Genomic DNA, 27,678 nt, shown 5'->3' on the forward strand with positions numbered 1-27,678 from the left:
GTTTAAGTACAGAACAAGGTGGTCAGATAAAAGACGCAACACTACGATATGATACGATGGGACGCAATATGAGACTAGGCAATATGATACGTGATAATTGGAGAAGAACCAGGATATAAGCTACAACATGAGACAAAATGCTATATGAGACAATAAGATACAGGATGGTCCAATAAGAGAGGGGAAGAGCCAGTATGTAAGCTACTATAGGGGATGAAATGATACGATCTGACACAATACGATACAAGATGATACAAAATGATCCAAAAGCAGATGGGCCCCAGTTACAATACAATATGATACGATACAAAAAAAAACAAGATTATGTGCCAAGATGTAAGCTACAATACAAAGTGAAACGATACGAGACAATGAGACAATATGACAGCACATGATATCATACAAAACCATACGATACAATGAGTAAGAGATGGTCAGAGAAGAAACAGGACGCTACAGTAAGACACAATATGTTGAAATGATACGATCTGAGATGATTGGAGAAGAGCCAGGATGTAAGCTTCAATACAAGACAAGACAATATTACGATACGGAATTAGACAATACAAGACTATGTAATATGACAGGATACCAGATGAGATGAGGACCTGAGAAGAGCTGGGATGCTAAGATACAACAGGACAGGATACAAGTTTATCCAAGAAGAGATGGACTGTTTGCTCCAATAAGAGAAGATACGATGTAAGATGATAAGTGATGATAAGATACAGTCAATAATGATCGAAGATAAGACGGTATGAGACAACGGTATTTTATGAGCTACGTCTTTCATTAGCTCTGGATCGACTACTTTTGACAAGATACATGTGAATCTGAACATCGACAGTGAAACACTGCAGGAATGAACTGGGGAGAGATGACCGAAAAACTACAAAAAAGTCTGCAAAACCAAGAGAAACATAGGTCCAGTTTTCCCATTAGGACAAAGATTTTTTAATGTAAATACAATCTCCTGCAGTGGAATTATACATATTTATACACACAAGCTTCATGCTAAAAAGAGGAGATGTGTACTTTCAAGAGCCTTATAGAGAGTTTTATACATTTTCCAGTCTCTAAAAGGACAAATTGTGACCAGAGAAGGACAAAGAGAAGCTCCCAGGGCGTCGTCCATTAAATATGACTTTGCATCAGCGTCACACCAGAACTCGCTCAGACCCACAGCGAGATAAAAGGCAGCATTTTTATTAGAGACTGCAGCAGTAACACTCCCACTCAGCACATCTGCACACAGCCTCAGTGATGCAGATGCTTTTGACTTTGAGCTCACAGAGCTGCTGTCGCTCCAATGTCAGTGGGAGTGACAGCAGAGCTTTAAAACACCAAAGTGGTGGACGTGACAGTGAGTCCTGGCTTTGCTAACACAAAACGGCAGGTGGCCCGAAGACAGCAGAGAACCTAGATTTATGTATGAGTTTAAAGAGCTCAACAACAAGAGTTCAAAATCAACAACTTCAGTAGAAACAGACATGATTAAGGTCCAGTGCTCGTTCTTTATGTTGCTGTTGTCCATCAAGCATGGACACTGTCTTACTTTGGTGACAAAACATAACTGGTGATAAAAATGTGGAGCATGGAGGCTAAAAGGTGAAAATCCAGTGCTTATCCCACTGTCCCTATCTGCTAGTATAGAAAAGGAAGCAAACTAAACAACTGCTGGTCAACTCTACAGCAAGAGAGAGAAAGATCCATCGGTTTTACAATAACTAGAGCTGAAACAGGAGCAGAAAACGTCCTTATCAGTAGAATCAGGGTGGAGGTAGCTAAGCCACTTACTGACAATTACAGTGGTGGTTACACATAAACACACACCCACGCTCCCTTTCTCTACTCTAAAACCATCCTGAACTCCAGCAGACCTCAACCTGCCTGTCAGCACAACAGAAAGATGAAAGATTTCCCCTCATTGAGAAAATACTAGAGACGAGCTTGTCTGGACACAAACCTCTACACACAACCACAGACACCTAAATCTCTTTATCGTAACCTTAAGCTTTTTTAGACATCCAACTGCTCTCTGAGATTGATGAGATTAAGCAGCAAGTCTGTGGCTCCTAATCTTGAACCTGAAATATCTTAAGATGCAGATTGCTAACATTTGCATCCACATACAGTGCCTTTAAAAAGCATTCAACCCCTTGGATGTTCTACCCTTTTTACTGACTTTTTTAATCAATCATGGTCAATATAAATTTGATTTTTTTGAAAAAAGGATTCCAAAAACACATCATAGAACACATAGATACGGATTTCTTAAAATTAATGTCAAGCAAATAAAAATATGTAATGTAAAATAAGTGGCTGCATAAACACTCACCACCTTCAAGTCAGTATTTAGTAGGTCCACCTTTGGCTGCAACCACAGCACTGAGTCGGTGTGGATAGGTCTCAGTCAGGCTTGCACATCTGGACACTGCAGTTTTACTTCATTCTTCCCTTGCAAAACTGCTCAAGCTCTGTCAGGTTGCACGAGGATCAGGTGTGAACAGCCTTGCCACAAATCCTCTATTGGATTGAGTGCTGTTGTCTTGCTGTAAAATAAATGTTCTCCCAAGCTGTAGTTCTCTTACAGACTGAATACGATTGCCTTCCAGGATTTTTCTATATTTTGCTGCATTTATTTTACCCTCTCCCTTTACGAGCCTTCCACAGCTAAATGCTAAGAAAGATCCCCACAGCATGATGCTGCCACCACCAGGCTTCCCAGAGGGGGATGGTGTGTTTGCGGTGATGTGCAAACATATCATCTTGTTTGATGGCCAACAAGCCTCGTTTTGGTCTCATCAGACCAAAGGTCTTTTTCCCCTTGACCATGGAGTCTCCCACATGCCTTTTAGTGAACTTTAGTTCAGATTTAATGAGTTTTCTCCAACAGTTGAGATCTCTTTGCCACTCTACCATAAAGCTTTGACTGGTGAGAAACTTGAGAGATCGGACACAGAGCCTGCGCTCCATGTTTATCAGCTTTATTGTTCTAACTGCACTGTTTTAGATATTCTAGACAGCAGTCTTTAACTACACTCTAAGATGGTAAATAATTGAGATCAATGCATAAAAAGAAGAGAAAAAGGAATGTTTCTGAGTATTGTGACTTGTGAAAAATGCCAACATTATATCATCTCAGCCAGATTTTTTCCTTGTTTGTGGATATGAATCAATAAAACAAACAATACTACACCAAAATAAACATTTTACCTCATTATTGAAAGAATAGGAATTATTCTAAAGGGGAGAGCAATCACAGCTGATTTTATTGACTCCTGAAAGCCAAGCGCTCAGGAGGGGGGAGGTTTTGGCAATGCATCAGAAACGGTTTACAGTGGCCTCCAGTGGTCAGTGAAAACAAATACACAAGCCTCACACTGAGCTCCAACAATGACAAACATGAGATTTTTGACTTCAGCTTTATGAAAAAACATAATTGCCCAACACTAACTGCTATTTTCTACATTCACTGATCTGTAAATGAAAAGGTTCTTCCAGGACACGAGGCATAACTTCATAATGCTTCGACAAAGAAGGACGTATGGAAACATGTGAACTTAGGTTTGAAGCATGTTTTCCTTCCAGAATCAGCAAAACCAAACCGCTTTGTGCAAACACAGCCCCCGTCTTTGGGGAAACGCTCTCCAGGAACATGAGGCGAGCTCTTCCACTTTCTCAGGGTGTTTTTCTTGACTTCTGTCAGTTTGATCCGACTCGCAGCGGAGCTGGTCGAGCTGCCATCCAAAACAAACGTCCCCCTGCAGACGGTGGACGTTAGAGTCGGCTCCAAACACTGTCTACTCTGTGAAGGTCTGCAGCACTGAAATATTAAAGCACGTGGGTCTTTGCCTTCCAGCTTGAAGCTTTCAAACAACCAACAGTTTTTAGAACAACAGGGTGTTTGAGAGAGAGGAGAGGTGCAGTGACTGAGAAGGATGTTTTTATGAGATGTAATAAGGCAGCTGATGTTTCAAATCAACTTATGAGTGGAAGACATGAGCAGAAGGACTTAATAATGCACTTAGCTCTTGATGCATTAGCATAATGACTCAATTTTTTTTTCATTATCTGATGCAAAGATTCCCTTTTCCTAATTTGTCAGTGCAATATACAATATATATAATTTTAAAGTTGTATAGTAACAGCTACTGATGTCAAACAAAAAGGAGACGATTGCCAAAGGGATTTAAAAAAGCAATGGCTTTCAATCAAAACAATACTAAAACATTGCATCAAGGGCATGAAATCATTGGAGGGGTTCCCTGCTACTCCACTGCCTCTACTGTTAGAAATGAACTGAGAATCATGGAAGCCATTTGGCTGATAACAGAAAATAATGGTGGTCCATCGCAAGTAAGCAGCACAAATCATGAACAGCAACAGAATGGCAAATTCCTGCAGCAGTGCTCGCTTTTTTGTGTAGCAGTCCTAAGCCTGATTTACCCTTCTGCACTGGATCTACACTGTACCTGCAAAGTAGTGAGAATTACATACTTGTGCACTGGTGTGTCCATGTTATTCTGCAATACTCTGTCCATATTCTACTCAGCAGGGGAATTTTTTGCCACTTCCCTGTCCTGATGCCATGTTTCCTGCTTGTTTGTGTGCGGAAAACTTTGGTCACTTAACCCCAACATATCATGCTGATGTTGATTTGCTGCAGTTAATGCAACAAAGAGGTCAGACATCAGAAGAGATGGGATGTATAGTATTAGCTAAGACAGAGATGGGAAAGTTTTATGCACTCATTCAACCACTAAGGCCGGCCACACACTACAGGATTTTAAACCCGATTTGTGCCTTGTACTAAAAGGTAAACATGCAAAGAAAAGACATGTCCCATTACAATTCTAACAATTTTGAATTTCTCTGGTATTAAAAATGGTCAGAAAAAGTTTTAAGTACTCAAAAACATTACAGGACTGGTTATTTTTTAAATTAATTTAGCCATTTTAGTGTCCAAAAATGTACATATTGTACCTTTAAATAATTTATATTTTACAGATTTGAAAGTAAGAGTGCACCTTCTTTCTTCTAGCCCTCATTATCATCATGAATTTGTACCTAATTTAGCAAAGATAACATACTATTTTTGCTTTGCCTCCTTTAAAGCAGGTCAAATTTGACTTATATAAAGCAAAACTGGAAAAAAGACAGGCTGATGGAAAAATGTCTTAAAAAGTAAGAGGAGAGAGCTAAATACTGGGGGACATGTGATTTTAATGAAGCAAAACATGCCATTCTATTATAGCAGATGACGCCTTTGGTGCTACTTTAATTCAATTAACACTAATATCAGCAAGTCCGCAATAATTTTTCCTTTTCTTTCTTTGGGAGACACCCTGAAAGCTCCATGCACACCCTCAGATTGGGTATAAAATACAGCCTTAGAGGGGAGCAGAATAGAATTCCCTAATTTGCATAAATCTCCCTTTAATTAAGACATTAAATATGATCCTCTGCTTTAGACACACATGCATGAACACACTGCAGACGCAGCACGAATGCAGATTTAAATTCCCCCTCGAGCCCGGGGCCTGTAACACGATTAAAGTCTGCCTGAAGACACCCGAGCACGGTGTGATTTCACACTCATTGTTTTTACCCACAAAAAGGATTAACCGCTTCAGAAATAGGATTCATGTCTGTCACATTTTCATCAGAGACTCAGCAGCTCAGAGTGGGGATGGAGACGGAGAGGTTGGAGCTGACAGATCCACGGTGAAAAGCAGCACGACAGGATCTTTATTTTGAAGGAAATCCTGCCAAAGGACACGCTTAAAGATGTTTACATCATCAGTCTGTTGATGCTGTCACCTAACATTCACAGCTATGAGTTATATACATCCATCCATCCACCAGCTATACTCTTTATCCTGTTTGGGGTTGTATGGGGGTTGAATCAATCCCAGCTGTCCTTGGATGAGAGGCGGGGTACGCCCTGGACTGGTCACTAGTCAATCACCAGGCTGATGCATAGAGACAGCCATTCACATGCACAGGCAATTGAGTGTCACTAAGCATATCTGGACTCGGGGAGGAAGCCAGAGTACCTGCAGAAAACTCCTGCGTGCGCAGAGTAAACATGCAAACTCCACACAGAAAGTTCCTGTCCTAGTGGGGGGTTTGAGTCCCAAAATTTCCAAGGTTGGCTGCAACCGTCTCCTAGCGATGTCATAGATGTTAGGCAACAAGAAAAAGCAATTTACAGAGGCAGAGACTGTGAAAGCGTGCTTGCATCAGATGAGAAAGAGAAATAGAAAATCCAAAACAGGTCTATTGTTTGATTAAATTTATAAATGATTACTCATATCTCTCTGGCCCTTCATTTGGGATCCTATTCCAAATAAATGGATTTAGGGGATGTACTTTTTGAAAAATGTTTTCCATTAATGCTGATTTTTTTTGGTTGGACAAAGTTTAAAAAGCAGATATTATCTGCAAAACCTGGGAGAAAAGGCAGAATGTACGTTTGATACTGAGCTGGAAAGAGAACATGTAACTTTGTAATTGCACTATCTCTGGTGTCTTATGAACCATGAGGGCTGGGTGCTTTTTGTGCATGATGAGTAAATAAAGTTCAATCAGTCTATCTATTCCATGTAAACAAATGTGCATGTAGCACACTTCCAGAATACAATGCATTCACAAAGTATTAAGACTCCCTTCACTTTTCTAAAATTGTTATGTTGCAGACCGATGCTACAGTGAAAAAGAACATCTTTATTCTCCTTAAACTTCTCCCAGTCCCCAATAACGACAATGTAAAAACAATATGACAATTGACATAAGTATCACTTGATATTTAGCTCAGGTTCCTCCCATTTATCTGGATCTTTGCTGAGATGTCCTCCTGTGGTAAATTAAATTGAATGGACATGATTTGGAAAGGCACGCACCTCTCTATAGTAGGCCTCACAGCTGACAATGCAAACAAGCCGTGAGGTCAAAGGAACTGCCTGCAGAGCTCAGAGACAGGATTGTTGCAAAGCATAGATCCCGGGGAAAGCTACCAAAACTTCTCCTGCACTGAAGGTTCCCAAGAGCACAGTGGCCTCCATAATTCTCAAATGGAAGAAGTTTGGCACAAATAGGCCTCCTCCATGAGCTGCTTGTGCAGCCAAACTGAGCAATCGGGATGAAAGGCCTTGGTAAGAGGTGACCAAGAACCTGACGATCACTCTGAATGAGCTGAATGGAGATGGGACAAAGTTCCAGACGGACAACCATCACTGCAGCCCTACACTGATCTGGACTTCATGGCGGAGTGGCTAAACGAAAGCCTCTACTCAAGCAGAAATATATGAAAGCCTAAATGGAGTTTGCAACAAACTCCATGTGAAAGTAGAGTGGGCTTTCATGTGTTTTGCACTGAGGAGAGGCTTCCAGTCTGCAGGCAGTACCCCTGGCCGCATGGCTTTGTTGTTGCTCTGATGTGTATTGTCGGCACTGAGGCCTCTATAGAGAGGTGTGTGCCTTTTTAACTCATGTCCAATCAGTTTAATTTACCACAGAAGACTCAAGTTGCAGAAGCATCTCAGCAATGATCAAGACAAATGGGAGGCAGCTGAGCTAAGCTCCAAGTGTTGTTGCAAAGGGTCTGAACACTTATATGGGTATTTCAGTTTTTTATTCTCAAAAAAATTCATTTCTGTTTTTACTTTGTCATGTTAAAGTACTGAGTGTGGATTAATGAGAATGAAAAGGATTTTTTTTTTCAAATGAAGATGTTGATTTTTCTTTCTTTGTACCATCCTGTTGCTTCCTTCTAATATCAAAGTACTTTATAGAAATATAAGCCACTCTCAGCATCTAGATGCACCTATAGACACAGCCATGCAGAACTAAATAGAGGCTGCATGTGTGCTGGATTAATTCCAGGGCTATTTCATGCAATATGCTGGATTATTTTGTTAATTGGAGTATTAACTTCCTAATTTCCTCTCATTCAAATCAAAGAAAGCATAGCTGAGTTTGCAAAAATGAATCAAAGCTGCATAAAATGCCTACAGTCTGTGCTAAGCATGAGCCACCACTAGGTGGGAGCAAATAGACTGATTGCTGAGAGGGCAACTGCTGGGGCTGGAATTGGTGCTGATCGGATGATCAGTGTAAATCTGGAGATAAAAAAAACAATCTTTTCATTCACTTTAAAGGATGCAATTTTATGAGAAACCTAATAAAAGTCCAGAAGCCCTAATAGAAATTAACAAATGTTATATTTTGTTGTATTTTTTCTCAGCAGCTCCGGTCTGAGCTCACATGCAGGTTTGTAGTAAAAAGGGTTTAATAATGTAACAAGCAGAGCAGGTCTCTACACCCACACCCACTCCCAAGACATCCACTGCTCCAGCAGCAGAGCAAGACAGAGGGAGGAGAGGCCACTCCACACTGAACCACACAGACAGACACACTGAGCCCAGAGCAGGATGAAGTGTCCTCCCGTGTGGTGGAGTGGGGCGGCTCAGTGAGAGCTCGCTCCACAAAAAGAGGAGATAAAACGTCTCGATCCATTAGGAGGTCTGTGGGAAACACAACAAATGAAAAGGGCTTCCAGAGGAGATTGTTCCTGCAGCCCATTACCTCATTCTGACACTCACATATACAACCTCAACGATGCCCCCTCTGCCTCTCATGTCAGCGCTCACACAGACGGGGTTTTGCTTCTGCAGGACGGAGCCAATTAAAGAGCCCCGGTGATGTTTTAGCACCAGTACGCTTGGGTAAGCAGTGGACACAGACACAGAGAGGAGGGAGGGAGGGGGGACTCAAGGTAGTCCTGGAAACCTGAAAGGAGGGCAGAGGGGATTCTGGGAGCTGTAACCCTCCAGCGAGTCTGTGTACATCCCCTTGTTAGCCTCCTTTTACAATTGTTATGAGTGATGACGGCACAGTGGGGTCTCTCCTGTGGGGTCACCGTGAGTTTGTGTGATGTCCTGAAGGTAATAGGGAATACATTTCGATAGTGCAGCTCCTAAGGTATGTTAAAAAACACAGAGAAATAACACTGGAACTCAAACGCAGAATAATTTGGTGAATCCTGGGCCAAAATCAGGTTAAAATTCATCTATTGTGAAGCAAGCATAGAATACACACTTCTCTAGCCTGGTGTATGACTCTGGAATTACAGACATTTTCTCCCATGTTTGACCTCAAAAAGGGTTGTTTTACCCTTTTATTGATTCAATAAATCAATCATGGCCATTTTTCTTGTTTGACAAAAATATTACAAAAGAAAAAAAAAATGCTTTAATGTCGAAGTGTTGTCAATTAAAAGAAAATCAGCAATATGGAATAAGTGACAACATAAATATTCACCCCCTTTAAAGTGACTGACCTGATTCAACAGAGGTCCAGCCAATCTAGTCTCACAATTTGTGAAATGGGGATCACATGAGTGCAGAATGTATCTCAAGGGATTGTAGGATAAAGACACCTGTTTTCTGGAGGATCCAGTCACTGGTTAGTATTCATGGCTACCATTACACCACGAAGACAAATGAACACTCCAAACAACAAATTAGGGGACAGATACATATTTTTGTCAAGACACTGGGCATTCCCCAGAGGTCAGTTAAATGAGACAAAATGAGGCTTTTTGGCCATCAGAACATCAGTATGTTTGCACATCACCGCAAAAAACACCCCATTCCCATTGTGAAGCACAGTCGTGGCAGCATGATGCTGTAGGGATGCTTCTAGTCAGCCAGCCCTGGAAGGCTTGTAATGAAGATTTAGGTTCTAGCAAGACAATAAGTTGAAGCATACAGCAAAAGCCACTGGCCAAGTCAAAGCCCAGACCTCAATCCAATAGAGAATTTGTGGCTGGACTTGAAAAGGGCTGTGCATGATTTACCCCCATGCAACCTGACAAACCTTGAGCAGTTTTGCAAAGAAGAATGGAGTAAAACTGCAGTGTTCAGATGTGCAAGGCTGACTGAGACCTATCCACACAGACTCAATGATGTGGTTGCAGCCAAAGGTTGATCTACTAAATACTGACTTGAAGGTGGTGAATATTTATGCAGTCACTTGTTTAACATTACATATTTTTATTTAATTGACCTTACCTTGTAGAAATCTGTTTTCACATTGAAATTAAAGAGGGGTTCTTTTGTATTTTTTGTCAAAAAAGCCAAATTGTATTGACCATGACTGATTTATAAAATCAATGAAAGTGTAAAACATCCAAGTGGGTAAATATCTGTTATTGATACCTGTTATTGATATCCGTTCATGCCACATTTTTTGTAAATACCAGTGTCTGTCAGTAGGCCAATATCACTGATACAGGTGTTGAACCAATGCATCAGTGCATCCCTATAAGGCTTTTCGTCAGAGAGATGCGCTGGGTTAAACCAGCTCTACCAGCAGTATCTTACACTGCAGACAGAAGTGCAACACTCTGGAAAGAGTAATGCAACATTACTGGACCTTCAAAGTATTTTTGAAGTTATTTCAAAGGGATATTTTAAAGTTAAACAGTTGCGTAATGGTCCTCAAAGGCAGGGTTAAGAGCAAGCTTTTTAACTAAAACACTAGGATATGTGAGGGGTAAGATCAAAGTTGCAAATGTTAACTGCAGATCTTTTGCAGGCTACAAACTCCAGTCTTGTGTGTTGAAATCAAATGTGCTACATGCCCAATTAAGACAGCAATTCTCTTACTGTGGGAATATTGTTTATAATACCATGCAAACTTCTTCTTTCACTTCAGCTGTATTCACTTCAACCACGATCTAAGCCTTAAGGTGGAGGATGGTTTAGAATAGACTGATTTTAGAGATTTTGTTCCCTTTAAGTCCAGTCACATTCTGATTTAAATGACAACCACAGCTACTGTCACAAAAACTGGCTTAAGGTATTTACTGAAATGTTAAGAGTAAAGAATAAAATAAGGATGGAATTAAAGCTTTGACTATGTCCTTTTGCCTTCAAGGAAGGGCAGCAGACATGGTCACCTATAGGGGATCTTTGTGAGTGCTGTTCAGTATACAGAGCAGCAGGTTAACTGACCGCTGGCTGCCTTTCCTTGGAAATAAAACACGTACATGAGGCCTGGTCTAATGACACCATTACCGGCCTCTCGGTGCCTCAGGCCAGCAGAGCGACACAAGAACACAGAAACATAGACGGGATAATTAAGTTTTACTGCAGCTCAGAGGCAGGGAGCAAACTGTTGGATAAGGAGAGGCTAAATTATTGTTTAATGATTAAAGATTTTATGGCCTTTCTCCTAAGGTCTGGACCATCCAGCACCACCTGTAATTTGTTTTTACTCCTCTCTTTCTCCTTGGTATATTTTTTCTTTAATCAGATCCTCTTTTCTCATCTTTCTTTGTATTCTTTCCTCGCCTGCCTTAATCGTTTCCCCTCTATGCATGTCTAATTTCCTCATCTTCTCAGTTTTTATGTGCAGTCAATGAAGACAGATCAAATTCTCTGCACGTTTTCTCCTCTCCATTTGTTTAAAGTCATGTTTACATATGACTCCAGTCCTCATTTTTCTCTCTTACAGTGATCACAGTATCTCTTCATTCGATGTTGATATTACTGCACCAACACTCTTCTTTAGGGCTACGAGATTTAAGCAAATCACACTTCATTAAAGAGTGATAATTCAATAGATCATGTGCAAAAATGTGCTCAGATATTGGGCGATTTCTTCTGGATCAAGCGTGGTTTGGCATTATTTGGAGCTGGTGTAGATTCAGCTTTATGAGTCATAAAGTACAGCTTCTTGAAGATCTTAAAGATGAAAATATGCTAGAGAATATGCAACGATATCAACAGAGATTTCTGATCATGGCTGGACCTCTACAGTTTATTTATTCAGGTTTACAACAGAATTACCAGGATGGATGGACAGACGGGCGGACAGACAGACGGACGGGCAGACAGACAGATGGATGGATGGATGGATGGATGAATGGATTGATGGATTGATGGATGGATGATGGACGATGGAGAGACGGACAGATGGACGACTGAATGGATGGATGGTTTAAAGTGTAAAGACATTTATGTTAAAGGTCAGGTCAGGTATGATGACCATTGCCCAGGCCTCTTCCAGGCCCATGCCCCTGTCTCCAGATATCTTCCCAGCTGCCCCCATTCATAATGTTAGCCCTGGTGCCTGGACCAGCCTAACTAGTCCTGGGCACCCAATATGCAGTGAGCTGGATCAGGTCTGGGAAAGCACACCAGGTGTCTGTAAAAGAGCTGCTGACCCTTTCCATCCCTGATCTCCTAACCACGTCAGTATTAGACACATGGTCTTGCCAATGATCCCTAAAGTTTCACCAAAGAGAAGTCGTTACAGAAGAGTCCAGTCAAAGTCCAGGCCTTGCAAGACTATAGTAAGACGAGGAGGACCAAGGACGGAAAGTCTGACTTTCATTCGCATGCTCAGATACTGGGAACGCCACCCTGTCTTACTCAGCAAACCAATCACCCCATGTAGGAGTCCAAGTCTGTGGTTGATCTCAGCCTTGCACTCAGACTGATGGATTACACTGCCAAGGTAGGTGAACTGCTCTACAACTTCCACGCTCTCACCATCCATAGACGCAGATTCAATGGCAGCATCCAAGGCATCCTCAAATGCCTAGATCTTTGTTTTGACCCGTTTCTAAAGCAATTTCTGAATAACAAAAAGGGGCCTTGATATTTATCCAACTACTTCTCTTCATAGTGATGAAGTGGGCTTTCATGTGTTTTGCACTAAGGAGAGGCTTCCATCTAGCCACTCTGCCATAAAGCCCAGATCGGTGGAGGTCCTTCTGGGACATGCAGTCGTGCTTGGGCATGGAGCAATGTTGCTTATGTGAAAGGAGACCAGCGAGGGAAAGCAATTATGCTCCGGCACAGCACATGCAAAACATCCTAAATCATCTCTCTGGCATTAGAGTTCCAATAAGGTTTAAGCAAAGTTGTATTTCAAACTTTAACTAAAGGGCCATCTACATTCTGTTTCCTGTGAGCTGCTCTCTATCTGATCTGGAGCAACACACAGAGACTATACAGTGTGAGCAGTCAGGACTGTCGTCTGGCTGCATGTCAAGCTGTGTTGGTTCCATGTTTTTGTTTTGGTCCCCCTCCATGGCACCACAGCTTCACCAGTATACGATGCACCTGAGCACCTAATGGGAGTCTGCTGGCTGCTGTTGACATGCAGACCCCCCCTCCCCCATCTGTCTGTTGTCTACGGCTGCTCAGTGACGGCTCCATACCAGAGGTGAACACAGCTGGGATACACACAGACCCACACAGAGCCAAGGTAGACACAAACACACAATATAAGAAAGCAGGGATTCACAATCACTCTGGGGCACAATATCAGAAACTAAACATGATCATTAAAGCAGATTTGTCACCATTACAGACAAGTTAGAGAAAATGCATGTAAATCTCCAGGACTACAAATGTGTTAACTTGAAAATAATTGATGCACTTATAAAGAAGTGTCCAGAATTTCTCTGTTTTCATGAAAAATGTAGCGAGTTTGCAAAATGCATCGATTTTTATATTTTATTGTGTTAGGTTCATGATGTGGACCCTGGTTTTCATATGAAGGGTGAAATATGACCCAGAGAGTGAAGTTTATTACTCTACATGTGAGGTGAATAATTGATAATCGTCTGTGGAGAGATCCAGTAATATAACATTCAGCTGTATAAGAAGACTTCAGGGGGTAAGGGTTAGGTTGAATAAATAAATAAAAAGCAAAAATTGAGAAAATGCACAAAGCTTTGATTAAAACTACAAAGGTTCTCAGAAAGGAATGCTGGGACATCTATCCTTAGTGGCTGCTCTGTTAGTTATTTCTTCACTACATCAAAATTCAGTCAAAACAGGCAAAGAAATGGACATCAAGTCAACCTCAGAAAGGAAACGTAGCATTCTGGTTTATGTTATTAGGGCCCAAGCAGCGACCTTGGAGATAGGTCACTAATGTATCTGTAGGTGTTATTATTATTCTGTCAGAAGAGTCACTAATTTGGGGCTCTAACTTGCACAAGAACTCACCAAACTGGCCCCAAACTTCAGATAGAGGTCTGGGTAAGAGCTACAGGCATGCACATTGCATATGTATTAGGTCTAGATGAAAAAATAGTCTCACGGGGCCATCCTCTAAAATGTACATGAACTGCACCTCAAGCTTTTTTGTTCTGTTGTAAAGTTTTGGCATTTTTTGATGGTGAACAGGTTGAATGTTTTTGCAAACTAGGACTTTTAAGGTCATTGTACACAAAAGGGAGATCAACATTTGCCAAAATCTAGTTTTCACCTCTGAGCAAGACCATGACTGTAGCCCAATCTCAGGTAATTTTTTGGCTGTTTTCAGCACGATAATTATATACCACTTTTTGTTGCTTTTGTCAATATCACACTCCAAAGGGTTGATCAAACAATGAGCCTGATTAAATTCATGCATCAAAATCCTTCTTTTGAGCACAGCACCCCCTGTGGCAAATGCATGTTTTTCTATGGTTTTTGATTTGCTTTCCTACAACTTTTTTTTAAATTCAGCCCAGGGGCATAGCTAGGGATTTAGGGCCCCCAGAAAGAATGTTACACAGGGCCCCCCTTAACTACATAGCCAAGCAACAAATGTTTCATCATTTTTAAAATATGCTTAAATTGAATTTAATTGCATTATTTCGCAGCACTGGACTAAACCATTTGGATATTTTTAAGGAAGGAGCAGGGCCCCCCCAGTATTTTTTTTTTTTTTAATTCTATTTGATACAAATTTAAGTCTGCTGACCGGTTCATTTAGTTGCTTTTGAATCAATAATGACACTTATCACTGAGAAAAAATAAATAAAAACACATTTTTTATTGCAGGCTTCCCAAAGGCGGCTTCCTACTCTGGGCCCAGGGAATCAGAACAGCATCTTGCTTTGGCATGCTGCCACCTGCTGTTAATAAGCAGTACTACTTCATATACAAAATGCAATAAGCTCCTTATTTTACATGAAATGACAGTGCTGGAAGGATCTACATGGCCTTTCTGCTATGTTGCAACAAACTGCATGGTTGCCAACACCCAGCAGTTGCTACACTGCCACAGTTACAGCACACCCTGACATGCACCAGGATGCATGGGCCCTTCAGTTGCATGCAGCCCTAAGTCTCTTTATCACTGTGTAATCTCGCCAATTTCACAGGAAGTCACCCTAACTCTTATTAGAGATCTGATATGATTTAAATTTCACATGTAAGATCAAGGTCTGTTGTTCTACACATTTATATATATATATATATATATATATTTTGTTTTTGTTTTTGTTTTTTTGTTTTTTTGTTGTTTTTTTTTTGCTGTAGCACCATCAAATGAAATATGACAATATCACCCATGACATAAAATTTCCCATCTTCTTTGAATTTTACACAATGAATGGGATCTTGCCAATCTAGCTGCTCTTGGCTTTGCTTTGCTGTAGAAATAGACCCAGTAAATGAGGGCAGGCACCATCGGATAAAGCAAAAAAGGTGGTCCAGATGTATTGCAGCACACATACACACATATAAATCACCATAATTCTTAAATCAGCACAAAACCACCTTAATCATGGCTGTGTTTGGAGCTTCTATGGCAGCACCAGGAGCATTGCTAAATTCAAATAAGTCCTTTTTAGTTCCCATCTGAGCTGGATTGCGCATGCAGCTGTACCTCTACTGTTCCCACTCAGTGGTTTCACACTCACTCCATTCATAAATAACGTAATCACATCATCCACTATGTTCATTCACAGTTATCGCTCTGATAGGCGTGACACTCTCCAGCTGCACACAGACTCTGCCCTCTTCAGTCTCTAACGCTCCTCCACGGCTCTCAGCTGGGAGAGGCAGCAGCTTGTAGAGCATGATAATTTGTTTTTAAAGTGCACGCAAAGAAATGAAGCTGGGAACTTTTCATTCCCATCTTTCAAAGACAAAAGAAATCAGCTCAAATATTGAAGTCTTGAAATCAAAGCGATGCTCAAGAGTAAATATGAGATCACGAAATAAATCTGACAAAAAAAACAACTGTGACAGGGAGAGCCGATTTGCTCGACTCAGTGTTTCTCTACTGTAAAAAAGACGGTCTTAGACTTGAATATTTGGCATTATGGACTAAATTATACACAAAGGATATTATAATGACCACACAAACCCATGAGCACGTTATCTTTGAGGACTCAATTTTTTTGTGAGTCCAGCAGGTGGAAACTGGGCCATTATTGATTTGACCAACTGACTACAACTCCCACCTTACATAAGCCTCTGCATGGTATACAACTGCAAGAGAGTGAAAGTTCAGTGGGGGATCAAGAAGAAGGGGTGGGTTTTGACCTTAATCTGCAACTCCAAAACACATTTAGCACATCTTTAAGTCAGTGTTGACATTTTGGCAATGTTTGAAGAAAACCCCTTAAAGCACTCTTGAGATATCACTTTCACAAGAATTGTCCAGATGGTTGACAAACACGTGGACACTCCCAAATCTAAAAACATAATACCTCTGGCCCCTGGCTATTGCCAGCATTGAGGCATGAAAAACAAAGAAAGAAAGAAACCCTTTCAATCCACCTGAGCTGTTTTAACAAATAACACAAGTCCAGTATAATTTTTACGTGTTACTTCATCCATCTTTTATCTTCTGCTTGTCCTAGGACAGATCTCGGTAGCAGCAGGCCAAGCAAGTCAACCCAGACATCTCTCTCCCCAGGGACATTTTTCAGCTCTCCTGAGAGATTCTGAGGTGTTTCCAGGCCAGATGAGATATAAAATCCCCCCAGTGAGTCCATTGTCAATCCCAGGGTCTCCTCCCAGTTGGGCGCACCTGAAATACCTCCACGGTAGGTGTGGTCCTAGTCAGATGCCCGAACCACCTCAAGTGGTTCCTTTTGAGGTGAAGGAGCAGCGACTCTACTTCAAGCTCCCTCCGGATGTTCGAGTTTCTCACCCTATCTCTGAAGACACTCTCCTGAGGAATCTCATATCAATCACTTATATCCACTGTCTCATTCTTTGGGTCATTACTCAGATCACATAACCATAGGTGAGTGTTGGAACGAAGATCGACCAATAAAGTGAGAGCTTTGCCTCTTCACTACAATGCCCCAGTAAAATGTTTGCAATACTGCTAAAGCTGTACCAATCCACAGTTTTCCAGGGAACCACAGGACCATGGCCTTGGAGGTGCTGACCCTGATCCTGAGCCAATAAAACCACATCATCTGGAAAAGCAGGGATGAAAGTCTGAGGTCACCAAACCAATAGCCCTCCTCCTCTTGACTTCGTCTCAAGATCATATCCATGAAAACACAAACAGAATCTCTCTTTGATGCAGCACACTGTGAGGGATTTGTTTCTGTGTTTCCTCACACTAAAAGGCTAGTTTCTGTTTCTGTATATCCGGGATTTGTTACTGCTGGACATTGTCCGAGGTTCTCCTCTCTCTAATGCTGTATAATGGGACAAAGTTTACTCAATATTTCATGCTTTTAATGAGTTTTTAAACTGCTTCACTCCAAATGGCAAGAATACAGCGTGAGAGAGGATTAAGTTAATTATGTCTTCACGGGGCCCCCATTAGTCCGGGACCCCAGGAAATCACCTCCCTTTTCCTCATGGTAAAGGCCGCCTCTGAGAGCGAAGGCCATCCTCTCTTTGGCACTGTGATGGAGTGAGTGTAGTCTATGTGTTATATAGGGGAAGTGAGAGGAGATGGGGACAAGCTGAAGCAAAAGACCCAACAATTTGGGTTTTTATTTAAAGTCTGTACATATTTCTGATTTTTTTTTTTTTTTTTTTTTTTTTTTTTGGCACTAGTTTCCAACTGGTACACTCAAGAAGTGTTCTGAGAGGAATCTAGGACAATTGGTGCAAAGGTGTGGCATTCAAATCCAAACAGACACATGGACAGGCTTGCCGTCAATTGTAGTAGTAAGATGTTTTTTCTGTCAAAGACGGCCCAATGGTCTGACTATCAGACTATCAAGCACATCTTATCCAGCTGATGTAAACAGATCCAGGCACCGTAAGGCTCTTCAGCTCTAAGCCTTTCTAAGGAGTGGCTCGTTGGACAGGAATCAGAGTTTGAGCCTTTGAGCCAGAACCAAAGCTCTCTCCCGGTTGTCTCATCTTGACGGCACTCACGTTCTAATCGTGTTCCTCTCATTCTCTTCTTTAACCTCTACATCCTTTCACTGTTCACTCAGTGGCATCTATCTCCTCTCTTTTCCCTCCTTTTGTACGGGCCAGTCCTTCTGTTCCTCCTCTGTCCATGGCTTTGACGCTCTCTGGCCTTCATTAATAATTCAACAAGCAGACGGGATGAGAGGATGGCGTCACCAACAGTAAGACCCAACTGGAAGGCTGTTGGACAAACACATCTCCCTTTTTTTCCCCTCAAAAAGTCTTTATTTATTCTTGATGTGAAATTCTTTGTTCAATCTCGTTTTCAACACTTGCCCTCCTCTCTGGGAGTGTTTACTCGCTGCTTCCTTATTCCCTCCACTCCACAACTGTCCCTGTGTTCATGCCAGCGAGGATTTCCCTGGGAGCGTCCCCTCCATCCCAAATGGGATTACATGAAATTCCCACCACCAATCCCTCTCATTCCACCACCCATCCTCCATTCCCATCCCCTCCAGGAAATACCACAACATCCACTAGGAGATTTTTCTTCAGAGCTCCAGTTACTGGTGTAAGCACATAATCACATTTTACCAAAAAATGGCGTCTTCTTGCTCTTTAATGGAGCAGGGATTCCTTTCTGCTTTCTGACAGTGGCCACAAAAGCAAACGCCGCCTTCCTAACTTCCTCTATTGATTCTATCTGGAGGCTTTTTGTCATTAATTCTACCAGCAGTGACACCGGATCCCATTCTTCCCCATTGTTGCTGAACGGCCGGACAATTCATCCAGATAAAATTCCATTTCTCCAGCTGACAGGGCAACCCCTCTCCGACTCTTCGCTCCTTCTTTGCTCCCGGCCTGCTGACAGCCAGCCGGCTTTTAATGCACGCAATTGATTCTGTGGCCTTTCTGAGCCGAAACTACACGAGGAGCTAATAAATGGGGGTTGCTCCACACTGAGGCTGTGACCCCTGATGGATGACCCTGCCTGGACAGATAACAGACAGCGGGGGGGGGGGGGGGTATTTGAGGTTTAAAAAGATAGAAGTGCAAGAAAGAGGGGCCACATGTGACCAGGAGTGTGGAAAAAGCCTGAATTTGCTTTTATTGTACCAAAACCTTGGAGGTACCCTGGCCTAGTTTCCTATTTTTACATGTGTGGAGCGTGTGCGACTGCATACATGTGTAATGATGTGGACATAATGAGGACGGATGAGGTCATCCTGGTGGTGGGTTGGTACACCTGTAGGGGCCGTGGTGGGCTGGATGAGAGGAGTGATGTATTAGAGGTGGAGTAGTGTTTGGATGCTCTGCAGCACAGAGCTCTGCAGCCCAGAATAAAAAGTCACCATCATTACCATTATCACAGTCATCATCATGCACCATCCATCATCACCTACATCTCCTTCGCCATCATCACCATCAATCATCCATGTCAGATGGAGTAATGCAACTGGCTGAACACATACGCAGCGTAAAATGAAACAGTAATGACCTTTTTCATTACTGAAAAAGATTTGAAACCTCCAGATCAGAGCTATCATCATCTCAGTGTTACACTACTCTCTACCAGTGTGGATAAGATACAAAGAGTCAAGATGACACAAAGTATAGACACTTCTGGTCAATATTACTCCAATACTAGTAAAAGTAGCTCAGTCAAATATAACTTGAGCCCATACTTTACAGCCAGCAACACTCTTGTCATACATTTAACCATTTTACTGCAAAATGGATGTACAGTATTACTTTGCAGAGAAGGCTCTACTCAGAAGCTGTTCGTCATATGCTCTACTCAGCATGCTTTGACTTTCCAGGGAGCACATGGCTAGAAAACCCCAATATGGATGGATGCATATATGACAATGTGTACTGAATACAATAAAACTAGTTCAAAAGCAATTAACCCATAGTAGCATGAATCTGAATCTGAGTGTGCAACAAACTTTATGCTATAAAGGAGGAGGCTGGGGTGGAGGAGGTTAAGCTTTGCCAGTAGCAGCAGCATGGTGCATCAACATTAATGCAAGCAGGGATTAGTGAGAAATGCATCATATTCAAATGCACCGCTGTGTTCAGAGAAAGAGCTGTGATTGGCTGTGGGAGTGGGAAAGCGATAATTGGGATCAGCTGGAGGTCAGCTGACCATGTCATGCATGAACGCCATGTTTCATGGTGTTTTTGGCTTGAATCAGCATCTTACAACAGATTGAAAATGACACTAAAGGTCTTTGCACATTGAGTCTGTTATTTTTGAGACCCCTATTCTGAGAAAAAAAGGCACTGGCACACTGGAACCTTGCAAACTGAGTCTGTTGTGCTACACTGTGAAAATTTGTAGAATGTGGCAAATTGTTTCATACTGGACAAAATTCAGCAGTGTGGATCAGCCTGAGGTCTGTCACTCTTTTAAAATCACTCTGGATCTATCCATCCCAACAGAGAGCTACATACTACATCAGCTCGTACATCACAGCTGTGCTGAGTTAAAGACACTAACAGCAATTTTTTATCCGGTCTTTGTTAGATAGCTGTGAGAACAAACTGGCCTTAGCTGTAATATTTCCATGGTTGATATCTTCATAATAGATGGCATCACCACCAAGATTCAGAGCTTTCAGCTATTTTTTTAACCATTTTGTCTCACCTGGACTTTTTGTCTTAAAAAGCTTGTAAAACATCAACCCTGTGGTGCACAGTCAGGCTGTAAACATCCTTTTCTTCAGGACCACCTGGGCTTTAAAAATATACGTGTTGCAGCAATGCCACCTGAATTAAAAAAAAAAAAAAAATCTAGATTTACATTTTAAACACAGTAAACATCAATAACTAAGGGGGGTTTGGTAATAACTTGTTCTCCCATCTCTTTGGGAATAAGGAATTAAGAAATAATAATTCTGTGACAAAAAAGTCCTTTCCCTTTTTGGTGATTATTTAAAATTCAGTGACTCTGAGGGAAAAAATCACAGCCTCTGTGTCTATTTTTCTATTATGAGCCATTCTACAGTTTCAGCGTCTGAAAACTTACGTTGTTCAGCAAAGCATGACAAGGTGAAGAAAAAGCCTGCCATTGGTTGTCACAGCCCAGTTGCAATGCACTCTGGGATGCACAGACAATATGGTGGCGGGCTAACCAGCTAACCGCAGGAACAATCAAAATATGGATAATGGACGGATAAAACGATGTCCAATATCGGAAATACTGGTGTGGATTTAATCTTTAAAGACCCTGGAAAGTCAGCCATGCTCCAGGTTTTCTAGAAAACATTCCATAAGAGATACGAAGGTGTGGATAGCATCATTAGAAAGGAAAAAAGAGGAAAAAACAAGCAAGTGCCTACAATTGAGGGTTGTAACTTTGAATAACATGTATCTCTTCTTGTTGTTCATGACCCAAACTCAACTAAAATGTATATAACACAGGAGAAGACATTTTTAAATTAATACTGACATTTTTGTGAAAAAAAATCTACATATTGCACCTTTAAATAATCTGTTTCATGCTGTTTATTCCCAGTGACAGGTAGGAATGGTGGGGGAAGCACTGCTTTGCATGAACCAGAAAATATTTTTTTTTCAGAATAACAACTAATCTTTCTCCTTAACTGTTCACTTAGACCCTCTATGCTTCAATAATGCACCACTGGATAGGTTGGATGCAAAGTCACACCTAACCTTGGCATTGAAATACATATGCAAACACCAACTGTGCCACTCTTGAATCAACACTGAGATTGGCATCTCCTTGTGCGCGCCATCCATTGGAATAATGTACATCTGAGTCATCAAGTGCACATCAGCGAAACCACACAGCCTCTGACCTTAAGCAGCATTAACATCACGGTGGCATCCAGAGCAGTGCTGTCCCCCTGGGGCTGGACCAATCACTGAGGTCCTTGCTGACTCATTGGCAGAAAATCCGGCAACTGACAGAGAAGAGAGGGGTCAACAGGTACACGGGAAGGTAAATATTTGACATAACACGCAAGGTCAACGTGCACATCATGGAAATGTGCTTGCTCATCGTTGACCACATCTGCATCGTAATCTTTTCCGCAGTGACTTCCAAATGACTGAAAAATCAAACTTTGGCTGACTTTTGTTATCATAAATCTCACCCTCAGGAGATAAAAGCTATGATGTAAGCTGTCTTCAGAATAAGAAACCTTCACTGGCGAGCCTCTTTTGGAAGACTGACAGCCATTGCTCAATAGTGTCACTTGTCATTTTTGTGTGAGGTGTTGCCTGATCTCTGTAAGTCAAAAACCAGAGGAGGATAGGAAGGAGGGAACAGAGCAAATGAGTGAGAAAGGAGAAGTCTCCGCCGCTGGTCCACAGGCAATGTGCTGAGCACAGTCACAGAGGAAATGTTTATGTAAAGGGACGTGTGGGAGCGTGTTGCTCTGAGAAGAAATAGGTTGTGACAGTAGATTTAGCTTGTTATTCCTTCTGATTTCCCCCAAGCCCTCCCTGAACGCCTCCTATAGTGATACCACTTCAGTGCAAAATGACAGTGCAGTGTTTACAGCATGATAGCAAAGCAGGGTTCACCGCCTCACACATTTCATGGGCCAAAGTTCATTTAAAATTTCTTGATACTCTGCAAAGTACCTCCTCCAGTTTCACTGCATTCAAGAGGCCGACGTCACCCTTTTGAACCGGTCCTGTGACAGAACGAATTTACCTGACAAAGATTATATGAAGACTGAGGAGAGTGTCTAGAGTTACACCCCACTCATCTTCGCTTACGTCATATTTTCTTAAACTTCCTCAGTAGGATCATTTTTAATATTTTTTGTGCATAAACCATGTAAGGCATATTCTGCAACTTCAAAACTTATCTTTATTGCCTAAAGACATTTTTGACAACATTCAACCCAAATTTGTCATGATCCCTGTCTGTTAAGTCTATTTTTGTTCACTTTTATTTTTTGCACATTCATGTCTGTTTTATGTTTTGCGTGTTCTAATTTTCCTTTTCTGTTTTAGATTGATTCCGCTCCGCTCACCTCGCCCCGCCCTTCCTCACTGACTCCCGATCCCTCATGTGTCACTCACCTCGTCTCCTCCCACTGCTGCTCTCCGTCCTGCATGCTGCTCCTCACACCTGTCCTGCATCACTGATTAGTCATAGTATAATACTCACCTGCACACTCACCTCCTTGTCAGTCCGTTGTTCTCCTTAGTTCACGTTCCGGCTCTTTAGTTTGCGCTCGTCTTGTCTTTTGTTACGACTCTGCCAGTTTTCCCGACTCTGCTCTTGCCTGATCCCTGCCTGTACCTTTGCTGTGAGTTTTTGGATCTCTGGTTTTTGACTCGGACTGAATTAAAGATTCTGATTTTTGGCTTCTCCTCAACTGGTCTCTTGAGTGGTGCATTTGGGTCCTGCCGTTATCTGTGTTCTAGTCCATGGTTCATGACAAAATTATGATGTTTGGAGCTATGATTCTCAATCACCTGAGTGCAGTGAATGTGTCTCAAGTGACTGTACACCTGTGTCAGGAAGGTCAAGTCACAGCTTAATCAGTCTTCATGGCTACCATTACACCCTGAAGACAAATGAAGTCGGGATGGAAACAAAACAAATCCAAGGCACTGAACATCCTCCAGAGTTCAGTTAAATCCATCATTAAGAAATGGAAGCAATATAGCACATGTGTAAATCTGCCTGGATCAGGCTGTCCTGATTGGTTGTCCAGGTTCTTCACCAGTCAGATATTTGTGGAGAATTGCAAAGAGAAAGCCACCATTGAAGAAACTCTAAAATGGTGCTTTTTGGCCATCAGACAAGATGCTATGTTTGACCCCAAACACTGAACATCAAACACACCATCCCCACTGTGAATTAGGGTGGTGGCAGTATCATGCTGTGGGGATGCTTCTCAGCAGCCAACCTTAGAAGGCTTTAACAGGTAGAAACTAAAATTAATGCAGCAAACTTTGAAAAAAAAAAGCCAGGTTACATTTGTGATGACTGAGTTATATAATCAATGAAGGGTTAAATATCCAAGGGGGTGAGTACTTTTTATAGGCACTGCATAAAACTGGACCAGTCAGTGCATTTTCATGCAGTAAGAGAAAGTCAAATGATTGTGTCAGTGTGACTGAAACTGGACTTCTAAATCCATGTGCATTCATGTTAGTCCCTCTGAGATTGTTTTTGATTACATTTCTCAGAGTAAACTGAACACTCTAGATCTGTGGTTCTCAACCGGTTGGGTCACGGAACCCACCATCAGCTCCTCAAGGAGAATTGTGATTTTTTTGGTCAATCAGATGTATTTAATAAAAAATAATAGAGCTTGGGTCTAACATGCATGTTCTATAGAGTCTCATAGACAATTTGGCACACTTTTTTCCCAGGCACACATCCGCGACCCACTGAAAAGGGCTTTGCGACCCACTTTTGGGTCCCTACCCACCAGGTGAGAACCACTGCTTTAGATAACATGTTTGCTGATCGGTTTATTCTTGCATGTTTACACATCAGGTGAACCCTAGCTGGACTCGTCCTTCTGCACATGCCCCACAGCCTCTGCTTTGACCCAGAAGTCAAACAGCATAAATACTAAGCATATGTCACATGGTTGTCTGCCTTTGGATACAACCATAAGATTGGGAGATAAAATGCATCAAATTCATGCAGCAGATCATATGCAAAAATGTACAGATCTTAATCTTTTTTCATCATTTGGCATAAAACAAGTTATCTTATTGCTAACTTTTCATTATGGTCTACTGGAACTAAGTCAGGTAGCTGAAATGGACATGATATTGGATGCTTGCTTTATTTTGAATGACTTTGGGCCTTGGAATAAATTTGTTCCCACCATCTGCTCAGATCAAGCTCTCATTCACAAGCATGTAGTGCAAATGAAATTCAGGCAAAAACAGGTTTAAAAAGCCAGGCTGCTCTTGGTTTTGCTTGTTTTTTTTTTTGTCTGAATTTGGAGAGAAGCTATCTGCACAGTTACTCTGCATGGAGCTGAGCTTTCATGATGATAGAGGACAGTTTAATACATATAGAAACAAAAGAGCTAGGAGGAAAGGGGATTGTTTTTTAGGGTTTAATTTCATGCCAGATTTAAGAAATACATGTTTTTAAAACACAGTTTCCTCTCTGACTGCTCCACACTTGTGTCTTATGTGTTGAGGTTTTGTATGTAATTATATTAATAATAGTAATGTTTAAGACATATTTAAAGAAAAATGATTTATTTTTGTGCATGCAGAAGTGGAAGAATTTTCTGAATTACTGGAAGGTTGACTCATTACATCTCTTACAAATACTGCTAACACCAACTCTCAGTTATTATCATGATTAGGTGAGTTCTGTGAGCTGGAGTACTTGTGCAGAAAGAGATCAGTTTTTTACCCATCTACATGGGTTTAGCATGCATGAAAGCATCACAGTTCATTTTTTATCTTGTCTGAGAAGGGACAGTGACTAAAAATAGCCCAGTTCTACCTTACAGACATTCACTTTTTCATTATTACGGCATGCAAATATAACTTTGTTCTTGTTCATACTGTGTATTCACACTTCATGACTCACTTTCTTTCTTCTTAGTTGTCACTGCATTATTTTACAGCCTCTCTCTTGTCAAACACCAAACACACAGATCCTTACAGTGCAGCTTTCACAGCGACTTATTTATAACTGAGACGGCAGTTCATTTGAAACTCGGTTTGACACCTTGAGGTGATACTGCACTCTCAGTATCAAACACTCATGGTGTGATTGGAGGTTGGTTGTTAAAAGAGTTGTAGAGCCAGCAGAACAGCTGCTGTGTTGAACTTGAAATAATGCTAGTTACAATGGGTTCTAGCTACAACATGTAACAAGATGAACAATGATATAAATGATAAATAAATGAAATAAGAGCCATAGATGCACAGGGGATTGTAGATTCAAAAGGACGATCTGCATGAAGAGTAAGACAACAAAGGCAAAAACAGTGTTTTTACATTTATAATAGCACTTAATTATACAGTATCTTTAAAAAGTATTCACCCCCTTGGATGTTTTAACCATTTATTGATTTTATAAATCAATCATGTACAAAAATGTGTTTGTTGTTGTCAAAAAAAAAGTACAAAAATACCTAAAATGTCAGTGTGAAAAAAACAGATTTCTACAATGCCAATGAAATAAAAGTATAATGTAAAATATGTGACTGCACCTTACCTCATTCCTATATCTAAAACTGCTTAAGCTCAGCCAGGTTGCACAGGCATTGGGTATGAACTGCCCTTTTCAAGCCAAGCCACACATTTTCTACTGGACTGAGGTCTGGGCTTGGACTCGGCCACTCCAGAACATTAACCTTGGTGTCTTCTGTGTAGCTTTTGCTGTATGCTTCAGGTCACTGTCTTGCAGGAAAATAAATCTTCTCCCAACCTGTAGTTCTCTTGCAGACTCAATGAGATTGTGCTCAAGGATTTTACGCTTTATGCTGCATTCATTTTACCCTCTAACTCTGCAAGCCTTCCAGGGCTGGCAACTGAGAAGCATCCCCAAAGCGTGATGCTGCCACCACCGTGCTTCACAGTGGGGATGGTGTGTTTGTGATGATATGCAGTGTTTGGTGTCTGCTAAACATAGCATCTTGTCTGATGGCCAAAAAGCACCATTTTGGCTTCATCAGACCAAATAACTTTCTTCTACCCAACCATGGAGTCTCTCCTTTGGCGAACTCTAGTCCAGATTAAATCTGATTTTTCTTCAAGTCTCCCATTTGTACTGCCTGCCATAAAGCTGATGAAGAATTCAGCCAACAGTTGTTGTATGCAGAGTTTCTCCCATCTCAGCTACTGAAGCTTGTAACTCCTTTGGAGCAGTCATAGTTGGTGGCCTCATTCACTAGTCTCTTTCTGCACGGTCACTCAGCTTGTGAGGACGGACTAATCTAGGCAGATTTACACATGTGACATATTTCCTCCATTTCTTGATGATGGATTTAACTGAACTCCAGGGATGTTTAGTGCCTTGGCTTTTTTTCCTTTCCATCTGCTGACTTATACTTCTTAATGAATTTTTCTCTGTGTTTATTGGAGTGTTCTTTTGTCTTCATGGTGTAATGGTAGCCATAAAGTCACTTGAGACACATTGTCTGCACTCAGGTGATCCCCATTTCACTAATTATTAGACCACTAGCACCAACTGACTTGACCTCTCTTAAATTTGGTCAATCACTTCATAGGGGGTGCAGTCACTTATTTGGAATTATGTATTTTATTTATCTGACATTACTTTGCAGAGTTTTTTTGCAATTTTTTATTTAAAAAGCCAAATTATATTGACCATGACTGATTAATAATGTCCTGTATTGTCTGACTCCCCATGTCCACTACAGGACCAAAGAAGCCACGCCCACTGAGTCTCATTTTTGAAAAGCTGCTGCTTTATCACAGCTGTGCTGTGATTTTCTGTCATGTCTGAACAATGCACAAAATGTACTTTAATGGTTCATTCAAAAACAGTCATAACCCACTCAGAATTGGCATAAGTGAAATAAAATGGGCCGTAAACAGTGCAGAG

At 41.3% G+C, this 27,678-nt stretch overlaps 1 protein-coding gene across 1 annotated transcript in view; it reads right to left on the reverse strand.

Annotated features, from left to right (window-relative positions):
* The window catches only part of nav2a (neuron navigator 2a), a 249,627-nt gene extending 227,637 nt beyond the window's left edge, over nucleotides 1–21,990 (reverse strand). Inside the window, exon 1 of the mRNA XM_041783529.1 lies at nucleotides 21,959–21,990. Within this exon, the coding sequence (XP_041639463.1) occupies nucleotides 21,959–21,976 (18 nt within the window). The 5' untranslated portion in view covers nucleotides 21,977–21,990. The remainder of the gene's footprint in view (nucleotides 1–21,958) is intronic.
* Between the last annotated feature and the right edge of the window lie 5,688 nt (nucleotides 21,991–27,678).

This window comes from Cheilinus undulatus, linkage group 1 (assembly GCF_018320785.1).
Source record: "Cheilinus undulatus linkage group 1, ASM1832078v1, whole genome shotgun sequence".
Taxonomy (NCBI): domain Eukaryota; kingdom Metazoa; phylum Chordata; class Actinopteri; order Labriformes; family Labridae; genus Cheilinus; species Cheilinus undulatus.